The 13,747-nt window shown below is 43.4% G+C and overlaps 1 protein-coding gene across 1 annotated transcript; it reads left to right on the top strand.

The window, feature by feature from the left end:
• Positions 1–1,224: 1,224 nt before the first annotated feature.
• On the top strand, positions 1,225–11,110 carry RCVRN (recoverin). The gene is given in 6 exon segments (XM_074531712.1): positions 1,225–1,350; positions 3,669–3,957; positions 8,941–8,958; positions 8,960–9,053; positions 10,914–10,942; positions 10,944–11,110. Coding segments are annotated over 6 exon segments (579 nt in total). The 5' UTR covers positions 1,225–1,258; the 3' UTR covers positions 11,001–11,110.
• The last annotated feature ends 2,637 nt before the right edge of the window (positions 11,111–13,747 follow it).

The following is a 13,747-nucleotide window of genomic DNA, read 5'->3' as shown; positions in this document are numbered from 1 at the left end:
TTATTTCAGGACCCAGAACCTTCATTTTTTCCCCAAATTTCGGTACCCAAAAATTCCCTTTTTCCCCAAATTTCGGCCCCAAATCTCCCCTCTCTCACCCCATTTTCTCTCTCTCTCCCCCCCCAGGCTCTTCCTCCTCCTCCTCCTCCTCCTCCTCCTCCTCCTCCTCTTCATTCTCATTATTTCAGGACCCAAAACCTTCATTTTTTTCCCCAAATTTCGGTACCCAAACTCTTCTTTTTTCCTCCAAATTTCAGGCCCCAAATCTCCCCCCTCTCACCCCATTTTGTCTCTCTCCCCCCCCAGGCTCTTCCTCCTCCTCCTCCTCCCTCCTCCTCCTCCTCATTTCAGGAATCCAGAACCTTCATTTTCCCTCTCATTTTGTTACCCAAACCCTTCATTTTTTCCCAAACTTCGGTACCCAAAAATTCCCCTTTTTCCCCCCAAATTTCGGCCCCAAATCTCCCCTCTCTCACCCCATTTTCTCTCTCTCCCCCCCCAGGCTCTTCCTCCTCCTCCTCCTCCTCCTCATTTCAGGAATCCAGAACCTTCATTTTCCCTCTCATTTTGTTACCCAAACCCGTTCATTTCCCCCCAAATTTCGGTACCCAAAAATTCCCTTTTTCCCCCAGATTTCGGCCCCAAATCTCCCCCCTCTCACCCCATTTTCCGTCTCTCCCCCCCCAGGCTCTTCCTCCTCCTCCTTCTCCTCCTCCTCCTCCTCCTCCTCTTCATTCTCATTATTTCAGGACCCAGAACCGTCATTTTTTCCCCAAATTTCGGTACCCAAACTCTTCTTTTTCCCCCCAAATTTCAGGCCCCAAATCTCCCCCCTCTCACCCCATTTTGTCTCTCTCCCCCCCAGGCTCTTCCTCCTCCTCCTCCTCCCTCCTCCTCCTCATTTCAGGAATCCAGAACCTTCATTTTCCCCCTCATTTTGTTACCCAAACCCTTCATTTCCCCCCAAATTCCGGTACCCCAAAAATTCCCTTTTTCCCCCAAATTTCGGCCCCAAATCTCCCCTCTCTCACCCCATTTTCTCTCTCCCCCCCCCAGGCTCTTCCTCCTCCTCCTCCTCCTCCTCTTCATTCTCATTATTTCAGGACCCAAAACCTTCATTTTTTCCCCAAATTCCGGTACCCAAAAATTCCCTTTTTCCCCCAAATTTCGGCCCCAAATCTCCCCTCTCTCACCCCATTTTCTCTCTCTCTCCCCCCAGGCTCTTCCTCCTCTCCTCCTCCTCCTCCTCGGTGCCGCCATGGGCAACGCCAAGAGCGGGGCTCTGTCCAAGGAGGTGCTCGAGGACCTCAAGACGAGCACGCGCTACTCCGAGGAGGAGCTCTGCCGCTGGTACGGGCAAAAAACGGCAAATTTTGGGCGTTTGGGGTCATTTCGGGGGTTTTGGGGCGATTCAGGGGTTAATTGGGTTTTTTGGGGGTTTTTTTAAAGTTTTTATTTTGATTTTTTTAGATTTTTTTGGGGTTTTTTTAGGGATTATTTTGGATTTTGTGGGGTTATGTTGTGGGGGTTCAGTTTAAATGTAATGTGATAGGATGGAATAATATGGTCTAATAAAATAATTACAGAATAATATATAAATATGTAAATATATAATAGTATCTTAAAATATAGTGAAATAAAGTAATTAAGTAGGTAATTAATTAGCCTTAACGCTGTGCAGTTGTGAGCACAGTTGAGAGCTTGGCAGGTGCAATTCAGATGTAATATAATATAATATAATATAATATAATATAATATAATATAATATAATAATCATATAGTATAATATGGTATATAGAATAATATAATAAAGTAATACAGTATAATACAGTATATAGAATAATATAGTGTAATACAGTAATACAGAATAGAATAATATAATATAATATATAGAATAATATAGTGTAATATAGTAATATAGTAATATAGTATCATGTAATATATAGAATAGCGTAACATAATAAAGTAATAAAGCATAGAATAATGTAGTATAGTATAATCAAGTAATACAATATAGAATAATATATAATAAACTAATATAGGATAGAATAATAAAGTAATATAGTATTGTATAATGTGGCTTTTTAAATAATGTAACATAATAAAGTAATAAAGTATAAAATAATACGGTATAAATGTAATGTAATAAAGTAATAAAGTATAGAATAATACGGTATAAATGCAACATAATAAAGTAATAAAGTATAGAATAATCTAGTATAGTGTAATGGAGTATATAGTATGGTATTATGCAGCATATAGAATAATACAGTATAATAAAGTCATATCGTACAATAAATAGTGTAATAGCATAAATAACACAGTGTAATTAATTATATAAATTTATATAAATAAATAAACCATAATCAATTATAATAATTACAATAATGATAATAATAATATATTAATAACTGGGCAGCAAGTGCTTGGAAGATTCAGTTTGGGTGCAATGCAATATAGTGTAACATACTATAGAATAATAATACTACATTATAATATATAAAATAGACATTATAAATATAAATATGAAATGTATTTTATATGTGTCATTTACATTAATGTATTTATATACATATATGTATTTATGTACAGATATGTATATAGAGCAATAATGATAATTGTAATGATAATGGTAATGATGATGATGAGAATATATAATTGTAACAGCAATAGCAATAGTAATAGCAATAGCAATAGTAATAGCAGTAATAATAACAATTTTAAAATTTTATTATTAATAATAATAACAAAATAATAATAATAATAGAAGTAATAGTAGTAGTAGTAATAGTAATAGTAGTAGTAGTAATAATATTAAATAACAATAATACTGACAACACTAACAATACTAACAATACTAATACTAATACAATACTAATACTAATATCAATACTAATAATAAATTAATAATAATAGTAATAATAATAGTAATGATGATGATGATAATATATAATTGTAATAGCAATAGCAATAGCAATAGTAGTAATAATAACAATTTAAAAAATTTATTATTAATAATAATAACAAAGCAACAATAATAATAATTGTAATAGTAGTAGTAATAGTAATAGTAGTAGTAATAATAATAAATAACAATAATACTGACAATACTAACAATACTAACACTAATATCAATACTAATAATGAATTAATAATAATAGTAATAATAATAGTAATGATGATGATAATATATAATTGTAATAGCAATAGCAATAGTAGTAATAATAACAATTTAAAAATTTTATTATTATTAATAATAACAAAATAATAATAATAATAGTAATAGTAGTAGTAGTAATAATAAACAACAATAATACTGACAATACCGACAATACTAACAATACTAGCAATACTAATACTAATACTAATATCAATACTAATAATAAATTAATAATAATAGTAATAATAATAGTAATAGTAATCATATAATAATAATGATAATAATAATAATAGTAATAATGATAAAATAAAAATAATAATAATAAAAATAATAATAATAATAATAATAATAATAATAATAATAATAATAATAATAATAATAATAATAATAATAATAAAATAATAAAAAATAAAAAAATAATAATAAAAATAATAATTAAAAAAAATAATAATAACAACAACAAAACCAACAATAATAAAATTAATAATAATTTTCCCCGGTGCCGCAGGTACGAGAGCTTCCAGCGGCAGTGCCCCGACGGGCGCATCAGCCGCGCCGAGTTCGAGAAGATCTACGGCACCTTCTTCCCCAACTCGGACCCGCAGGGCTACGCCCGCCACGTCTTCCGCAGCTTCGACACCAACGACGACGGCACGCTGGACTTCCGGGAGTACATCATCGCGCTGCACCTCACCTCGTCCGGCAAGACCCACCTCAAGCTGGAGTGGGCGTTCTCGCTGTTCGACGTGGACCGGAACGGGGAGGTCAGCAAGAACGAGGTGCTGGAGATCATCACGGTGAGTTTGGGGTGAGAAACGGGAGATTTGGGATACAGGAACGGCGAGGTCAGCAAGAACGAGGTGCTGGAGATCATCACGGTGAGTTTGGGGTGAGAAACGGGAGATTTGGGGTTTGGGGTACAGGAACGGTGAGGTCAGCAAGAACGAGGTGCTGGAGATCATCACGGTGAGGAGAACATCCACAATGTGGGGTTTGGGGTGAGAAATGTGAGATTTGGGGTTTGGGATGCAGGAACGGCGAGGTCAGCAAGAACGAGGTGCTGGAGATCATCACGGTGAGATTGGGGTGAGAAACGGGAGATTTGGGGTTTGGGGTACAGGAACGGCGAGGTCAGCAAGAACGAGGTGCTGGAGATCATCACGGTGAGTTTGGGGTGAGAAATGGCAGATTTGGGGTTTGGGAATGGCGTTCTCACTGTTCGACGTGGACAGGAACGGCGAGGTCAGCAAGAACGAGGTGCTGGAGATCATCACGGTGAGTTTGGGGTGAGAAATGGCAGATTTGGGGTACAGGAATGGTGAGGTCAGCAAGAACGAGGTGCTGGAGATCATCACGGTGAGTTTGGGGCCAGAAACGGGAGATTTGGGGTTTGGGATACAGGAACGGGGAGGTCAGCAAGAACGAGGTGCTGGAGATCATCACGGTGAGATTTGGGTGAGAAATGGCAGATTTGGGGTTTGGAAATGTGAGATTTGGGGTTTGGGGATGGTGGGAACGGAGAGGTCAGCAAGAGCGAGGTGCTGGAGATCATCACGGTGAGTTTGGGGTGAGAAACGGAGATTTGGGGTACAGGAACGGAGAGGTCAGCAAGAACGAGGTGCTGGAGATCATCACGGTGAGGAGAACATCCACAATGTGGGGTTTGGGGTGAGAAACGGGAGATTTGGGGTTTGGGATGCAGGAACGGTGAGGTCAGCAAGAACGAGGTGCTGGAGATCATCACGGTGAGGAGAACATGGGGTTTGGGGTGAGAAACAGGAGATTTGGGATTTGGGGTACAGGAACGGGGAGGTCAGCAAGAACGAGGTGCTGGAGATCATCACGGTGAGTTTGGGGTCAGAAATGGCAGATTTGGGGTACAGGAACGGAGAGGTCAGCAAGAACGAGGTGCTGGAGATCATCACGGTGAGTTTGGGGCCAGAAATGTGAGATTTGGGGTCAGAAATGTGAGATTTGGGGTTTGGGATGCAGGAACGGTGAGGTCAGCAAGAACAAGGTGCTGGAGATCATCACGGTGAGGAGAACATCCACAATGTGGGGTTTGGGGTGAGAAATGGGAGATTTGGGATACAGGAACGGCGAGGTCAGCAAGAACGAGGTGCTGGAGATCATCACGGTGAGTTTGGGGTGAGAAATGGCAGATTTGGGGTTTGGGGTACAGGAATGGAGAGGTCAGCAAGAACGAGGTGCTGGAGATCATCACGGTGAGTTTGGGGTGAGAAATGGGAGATTTGGGATACAGGAACGGCGAGGTCAGCAAGAACGAGGTGCTGGAGATCATCACGGTGAGATTTGGGGTGAGAAATGGGAGATTTGGGGTTTGGGATGCAGGAACGGCGAGGTCAGCAAGAACGAGGTGCTGGAGATCATCACGGTGAGTTTGGGGCCAGAAATGGCAGATTTGGGGTTTGGGATGGAAGAGAAGGTGCTGTAGATCATCACGGTGAGTTTGGGGTCCGAAACGGGAGATTTGGGGTACAGGAACGGCGAGGTCAGCAAGAACGAGGTGCTGGAGATCATCACGGTGAGGAGAACACAGGTTTGGGGTCAGAAATGGGAGATTTGGGGTTGGGGATGCAGGAACCCAAGGTCAGCAATAGAGAGGTGCTGGAGATCATCACGGTGAGTTTGGGGTCAGAAATGTGAGATTTGGGTTTGGGATGGAAGAGAGAGGTGCTGGAGATCATCACGGTGAGGAGAACACGGGTTTGGGGTGAGAAACGGGAGATTTGGGGTTTGGGGTACAGGAACGGCGAGGTCAGCAAGAACGAGGTGCTGGAGATCATCACGGTGAGATTGGGGCCAGAAACGGGAGATTTGGGGTCAGAAATGGCAGATTTGGGGTTTGGAAATGTGAGATTTGGGGTTTGGGATGCAGGAACCCGAGGTCAGCAATGGAGAGGTGCTGGAGATCATCATGGGGAGATTTGGGGTCAGAAATGGCAGATTTGGGGTTTGGGATGGATTGACTCATCCCAGGGGAAATTCAGGATTTTGGGTTTGGAATTTGGGATTTTGGGGAAGTTTTCCGGGCTATGGATGGGATTGGCTCATCCTGAGAGGAAGTTCGGGATTTGGGGTTTGGGATTTGGGGACATTTTGGGAAGATTTTGGGGATATTTTGGGGACATTTTGGGTATATTTTCAGGATATTTTTGCAGATATTTTGGGGGTATTATGGGGACATTTTGGGGATATTTTAGTGGATATTTTGGGGATATTTTGGGGACATTTTGGGATATTTTGCGGATATTTTCAGGATATTTTGGCAGATATTTTGGGGGTATTATGGGGATATTTTTGGAATATTTTAGTGCATATTTTGGGGACATTTTAGGGATATTTTGGCAGATATTTTGGGGGTATTATGGTGACATTTTATGGATATTTTTGGGGATATTTTGAGGATATTTTTGGGATATTTTAATGGATATTTTGGGGACATTTTGGGGATATTTTAGTGGATATTTTGGGGACATTTTGGGTTTATTTTGGGGACATTTTGGGTTTATTTTGGGCTATTTTGGGATCGCCTCATCCCAGAGGAATTCTGAATTCCCTTCACTCGATGGGCTCTGACCCCGCCCCTCCCCCATCCCCCCCCCCCCCCCCGTGTCCCCAATTACCGCGGGGTGGGGGAGGGGCGCTAATTGGCTTTGCCCCTCCCCCCCCCCCCCCCAATCCCGGATTTTCGGTCCCGGATGGAAAAAACCCCGGGGGGGGAGGGGGAGGGGCGGGGGGGGAGGGGCGGCATAAACGGATCGGGTGGGGGAGGGGCAGGGAAAGGCTCGGGCCCCTCCCCCCTCCCCACGAACGGGGACACTTTGGGGCCAAAAACGCCGATTTTGGGGCTCTCGGTGCCGTTCTTGGCGTCTCCGACGGCTCTTGGGGTCCCCAGATGGATTTTGGGGCCCCCAGACCCATTTTGGGGTCCCCAGACCCTTTGTGGGGTCCCTGAGGGTTTTTGGGGTCCCCAGACCCATTTTGAGGTTGACCATTTTTGGGGTCCCCAGAGCCATTTTTGGTGTCCTTGGAGCCATTTTGGGGGCCTTGAGTGTTTTTGGGGCGCCGTTTTGGGGTCCCTGACGGTTTTTGGGTTCCCTTTTTTGGGGTCCCCGATGGATTTTTTGGGTGCTGTTTTGGGTGGTCCCTGATATTTCTTAGGGTTCCATTTTGGGGTTTTGTGGTCCCTGTCATTTTTGGGGTGCCGTTTTCAGAGTTTTGGGGTCCCTGATGGATTTTTGGGGTCCCTGATGGATTTTTGGACGCCGTTTTTTTGGGGTCCCCAGGCCATTTTCTGGGTACCATTTTGGGGATTTCGGGGTCCCAGATTGATTTTCAGGGTCCCTGACATTTTGGGGTGCGTTTCGGGGTCCCCTGATGGATTTTTGGGGCACGTTTCGGGGGTCCCCAGGCCATTTTTGGGGGCCCCCTGACAGTTTTTGGGTACCGTTTTTGGGGGTTTCGGGGTCCCTGATGGATTTTCAGGGTCCCTGATGGATTTTTGGGGCCCCTGACAGTTTTTGGGTACCGTTTTTGGGGTCCCCAGGCCATTTTTTGGGTACAGTTTTCGGGAGGTTTCGGGGTCCCCAGGCCATTTTTGGGGTCCCCAGGCCATTTTTGGGTACAGTTTTCGGGGTTTTGGGGTTCCATTTTTAAGGCCCCTGACAGTTTTTGGGTACCGTTTTTGGGGGTTTCGGGGTCCCTGATGGATTTTTTGGGGTCCCTGATGGATTTTTTGGGTACCGTTTTTGGGGTCCCCAGGCCATTTTTGGGTACAGTTTTCGGGGTTTTGGGGTCCCCAGGCCATTTTTGGGTACAGTTTTCGGGGTTTCGGGGGTCCCCAGGCCATTTTTGGGTACAGTTTTGCGGGGTTTTGGGGGTCCCCAGGGCCATTTTTTGGGTACAGTTTTGGGGGTTTCGGGGTCCCCAGGCCATTTTTAGGTACAGTTTTCGGGGTTTTGGGGTCCCCAGGCCATTTTTGCGGTACAGTTTTTGGGGTTTCGGGGTCCCCAGGCCATTTTTGGGTACAGTTTTGGGGGTTTTGGGGTCCCCCAGGCCATTTTTGGGGGTCCCCAGGCCATTTTTGGGTACAGTTTTGGGGGTTTTGGGGTCCCCAGGCCATTTTTGGGGTCCCCAGGCCATTTTTGGGTACAGTTTTCGGGGTTTTGGGGTCCCCAGGCCATTTTTGGGGTACAGTTTTCAGGGTTTCGGGGTCCCCAGGCCATTTTTGGGTACAGGTTTTTGGGTTTTTTGGGGTCCCCAGGCCATTTTTGGGTACAGTTTTTTGGGTTTTGGGGTCCCCAGGCCATTTTTGGGTACAGTTTTCGGGGTTTTGGGGTCCCCAGGCCATTTTCTGGGTACCATTTTTGGGGTTTCGGGGTCCCTGATGGATTTTTGGGGGCGCAGTTTCGGGGTCCCCAGGCCATTTTTGGGTACAGTTTTTGGGTTTTGGGGTCCCCAGGGCCATTTTTGGGTACAGTTTTCGGGGTTTTGGGGTCCCCAGGCCATTTTTGGGGTCCCCAGGCCATTTTTGGGTACAGTTTTGGGGGTTTTGGGGTCCCCAGGCCATTTTTGGGTACCGTTTTTTGGGGTCCCCAGGCCATTTTTGGGTACCGTTTTTGGGGTCCCCAGGCCATTTTTGGGTACCATTTTCGGGGTTTTTGGGGTCCCCAGGCCATTTTTGGGTTCAGTTTTCGGGGTTTTGGGGTCCCCAGGCCATTTTTGGGTACAGTTTTCGGGGTTTCGGGGTCCCCCAGGCCATTTTCAAGATGATCCCGGCCCGAGGAGCAGAAGCTGCTGCCCGAGGACGAGAACAACCCCCAGAAACGCGCGGACAAACTGTGGGCCTACTTCAACAAGGGCGAGAACGGTGCGCACCAAAACCGCCCGGAATCACCCCAAAAACACGGCAAAAAATGGCAAAATCACCCCAAAAATCCCCCCAAAAATCCCGCCCAAAATCCCCCAAAATCACCCCCAAAAACACCGGCAAAAAATGGCAAAATCCTGCCCAAAAATCCCCCCAAAAAACCACCAAAATCACCCCAAAAATCCCGGCAAAAAGCGCCAAAATCACCCCAAAAATACCGGCAAAAAACGCCAAAATCACCCCAAAAATCCCCCCAAAAATCCCACCTAAAATCCCCCAAAAACACCGGCAAAAACCGCCAAAATCACCCCAAAAACACCGGCAAAAAACGCCAAAATCACCCCAAAAATCCCCCCCAAAAACCACCCCAAAACCACCCCAAAAATACCGGCAAAAAACGCCAAAATCACCCCAAAAATCCTGCCCAAAACCGCCCGCAATCACCCCAAAAACACCGGCAAAAAATGCCAAAATCACCCCAAAAAATCCCCCAAAAATCCTGGGAAAAAACCACCCCAAAATCACCCCAAAAATCCCGGCAAAAAACGCCAAAATCACCCCAAAAAATATCCCACAAAATCACCCCCAAAAACACCGGCAAAGAACGCCAAAATCACCACAACAAATCCCCCAAAAATCCCACCCAAAATCAACCCAAAAGTCCTGCCCAAAACCACAAAAATCAACCTAAAAATCCCGGCAAAAAACGCCAAAATCACCCCAAAAATCCCCCCAAAAATCCCCCCTAAAAATCCCACCCAAAATAACCCCAAAAAACCACCAAAATCACCCCAAAAATCCCCACAAAAATCCCACCCAAAATCCCCTAAAAATCACCCCAAAAATCCCGGAAAAAAACGCCAAAATCACCCCAAAAATCCCACCCAAAGTCCCGGAAAAAAACGCCAAAATCCTGCCCCAAAAATCCCCCCAAAAAACCACCCAAAATCACCCCAAAAATTCCGGCAAAAAAAACTACCAAAATCACCCCAAAAATCCCGGCAAAAACTGCCAAAATCGCTCCAAAAATCCCACCCAAAAAACACCAAAATCACCCCAAAAATCCCCCCAAAAAACACCAAAATCACCCCAAAAATCCTGCCCAAAACCACCCAAAATCAACCCAAAAATCCCCCAAAACCACCCAAAAATCACCCCAAAAATCCTGCTCAAAAACCACCAAAATAACCCCAAAAAACTACCAAAATCACCCCAAAAATATCCTCCAAAAAAACCACTAAAATCACCACAAAAAACCTCCCCCAAAACCCACCAAAATCACCCCAAAAATCCCCGAAAAAAACCAGCAAAATCATCCCAAAAACCCCACCTAAAAAACCCAAAATCACCCCAAAAATCCCACCCAAAAAACCCAAAATCCCCCCAAAACCTCCCTGCAAAACTCCAAATAACCCTAAAAAACCCCAAAAATCCCTCTCAAAAATCCACAAAAATCAGAAAAAACCGAAATAACCCAAAACCCCCCAGAATGACCCCGATTCCCAAAATCCTGAATTTTGGACCCCCCTCTCCCAAACTCCAAAATTCCCATTTTCTGCCCCTCCTGACCCAAAATTCCCATTTTCCACCCCAAACCCAAACCCGCCATTTTTAACCCCAAATTCCTGTTCTAACCCAAAATCACTTTTTAACCCCAAAATCCCTGTTTTTGGCCCTTCTTGACCCAAAATCTCCTTTTTTCACCGCAAACCCAAACTCGCCAGTTTTTAACCCAACCCAGCCGTTTTTTAACCCAAACCCTTCGCGTTTGACCCCAAAATTGCCGTTTTTGACCCCGAATTGCCGTTTTTGCCCCACAAATTGCCGTTTTTGACCCGAAATCTCCGTTTCTCGCCCCAGACAAGATCGCCGAGGCCGAGTTCATCGAGGGGCGTGATGAAGAACGACGCCATCATGCGCCTGATCCAGTACGAGCCCAAAAAGTGAAACCAAAAACACCCAAAAAAACCCAAAATAAAGAAAATCCCCCGAAATCCCCCAAAATAATAAAAAAAGAAAAAAAAAATCCCCAAAATTCCCCCCAAAAAAAAAGCCGGGATGGGAGGGAGGGAGGGAGGGAAATAAAGAGAATCCCCCCAAAATGTGGTGTCGGTTTGGGGGGAAAATGGGAATTTTTGGGAAAAAAAAAAGGGATTTTTTAGAGGGGGGAAAAAGAGGAGTTTTTTGGGGAAAATTGGAAATTTTTTGGGGTGAAAAAAGTTGTTTTTTTTTTTTTGTTTTTTTTTTTTAAGTGGGTTTAGAGGAATAAAAAAGAGGTTTTTCGGGAAATAAATTGATTTTTTTGAGGGGAAAAAAGGAGTTTTTGGGAAAAAATGGGGGGTTTTGGGGAAGAAAAGTTTTTTAAAAGGATAAAAAAATTTTTTTGGAGAAAAAATTGGTTTTTAGAGGGGAAAAAAGGAGGGTTTTGGGAAAAGGAGTTTTAGAGGGGAAAAAGGGAGGATTTTTTTGGGGAAAAAAGTGGTTTTAGAAGGGGAGAAAATATTGTGGTTGTAGAGGGGAAAAATATTGTGGTTTAGGGAGAAAAAACGGGGTTTTTAAGGGGAAAAAATGGGGTTTTGGGTGAAAGAATGGGATTTTTTTTGTGGATTAAAAAAGGGGATTTTTTGTGGCAAAAAAAAAAAAAAGGGATTTTTAGAGACAAAAAAAGGGGGAATTTTCAGGGAAGAAAAGGATTTTTTCGGGGCATTTTTGGGGGTTTTTCTCAGGGTTTTTTTTTCAGTTTTTTGGGGTATTTTTTGGGGTTTTTTGGGGGTATTTTTAAGGTTTTCCTTGGGGTATTTTTGGATTTTCTCAGGATTTTTTGGGGCGGTTTCAGGGATTTTCACAGGGGTTTTTGGAACAGTTTTAGGGTTTTTCTTGGAGTGTTTTTTGGGGTTTTCCATGAGATTTTTTTTGGGGCGTTTTCCAGGTTTTTTCCCTGCGTTTTTTGGGGTTTTTCTCGGGGGTTCTTTTTTTTTTTTTTTTCGTTTTCTTTTTTTTTTGTGGTTTTTTTTGTTGTATTTTTCCTTTTATTTTGGGGGTCGTTTTGGGGTTTTTCTTGGGATTTTTTCGGGGCTTTTTTGAGGTTTCCCTTGGGTATTTTTGGGGCAGGTTTGGGGTTTTTCTCAGGGCTGTTTTTGGGGCTTTTTTCTCCGTTTTTTTTTTGCATTTTACCACCCACAGACACAGGGTTTGGTTTTTGGGGCAATTTTGGGTTTTTTGGGGGTATTTTGCGGCCATTTCAGCTTTTTTCTCCGTTTTTTTTCCATTCCATCACACACAGACCCAGGGGGTTGTTTTTGGGGCAGTTTTGGGTTTTTTGGGGGTATTTTTGGAGGGCCGTTTCACCTTTTTTCTCCGTTTTTTTCCATTCATCACACACAGACCCAGGGCTTGTTTTTTGCGGCAATTTTGTGTTTTTGGGGGTATTTTTGGGGCTTTTTTTCTCCGTTTTTTTTTTTTGCATTTTACCACCCACAGACACAGGATTTGGTTTTTTGGGGGCCGTTTCAGCTTTTTTCTCTGTTTTTTTTTCCATTCCATCACACACAGACCCAGGGGTTGTTTTTGGGGGCAATTTCGGGTTTTTTGGGGGATTATTGGGGCCGTTTCAGCTTTTTTCTCTCTGTTTTTTTTTTCCATTCCATCACACACAGACCCAGGGGTTGTTTTTTGGGGCAATTTTGGGGTTTTTCCCGGGTATTTTTGGGGCTTTTTTCTCCTTTTTTTTCTTTGCATTTTACCACCCAAAAAAACAGAGTTTGGTTTTTGGGGCAATTTTGTGTTTTTAGGGGTATTTTTGGGGCTTTTTTCTCAGTTTTTTTTTTTTGCATTTTACCCCTCACATTCACAGGGCTTGGTTTTTGTGGGAAAATTTTGGTTTTTGGGGGGTATTTTTGGGGCCGTTTCACCTTTTTTCTCCGTTTTTTTTTTTTTGCATTTTACCACCCAGAGACACAGGGTTTGGTTTTTGGGGATATTTTGGCTTTTTTGGGGGTATTTTTGGGGCTTTTTTTCTCCATTTTTTTTTTTGCATTTTACCACCCAGAGACACAGGGTTTGGTTTTTGGGGCAGGTTTGGGTTTTTGGAGATATTTTTGGGGCCGTTTCAGCTTTTTTTCTCGGTTTTTGTTTTCCATTCCATCACACACAGACCCACGGGTTGTTTTTGGGGCAATTTTGGGTTTTTCTCAGGTATTTTTTGGGGCTTTTTTCTCCCTTTTTTTTTGCATTTCACCACCCACAGACGCAGGGTTTGGGGTTCTGTTGGGCAATTTTGGGTTTTTTGGCGTATTTTTGGGGCCGTTTCAGCTTTTTTCTCCCGTTTTTTTTTTTGCATTTCACCACCCACAGACACGCAGGGTTTGGATTTTGGGGCAATTTTGGGTTTTTGGGAGGTATTTTTGGGGCCGGTGTTCAGCTTTTTTCTCATTTTTTTTTCCATTCCATCACACACAGACCCAGGGCTTTGTTTTTGGGGCTGTTTTGGGGTTTTTTAGGGGTATTTTTGGGGCTTTTTTCTCCGTTTTTTTTTTGCATTTTACCACCCACAGACACAGGGTTTGGTTTTTGGGGCAATTTTAGGGTTTTGGGGGTATTTTTGGAACCGTTTCACCTTTTTTCTCCGTTTTTTTTTTTTGCATTTCACCACCCAGACACACAGGGTTTGGTTTTTGGGGGCAAATTTGGGTTTT

This window comes from Zonotrichia albicollis, chromosome 38, assembly GCF_047830755.1.
Source record: "Zonotrichia albicollis isolate bZonAlb1 chromosome 38, bZonAlb1.hap1, whole genome shotgun sequence".
Lineage (NCBI taxonomy): Eukaryota > Metazoa > Chordata > Aves > Passeriformes > Passerellidae > Zonotrichia > Zonotrichia albicollis.
The sequence above is the reverse complement of the archived record's forward strand: the minus strand, read 5'-3'. Positions and strand labels throughout refer to the sequence as shown.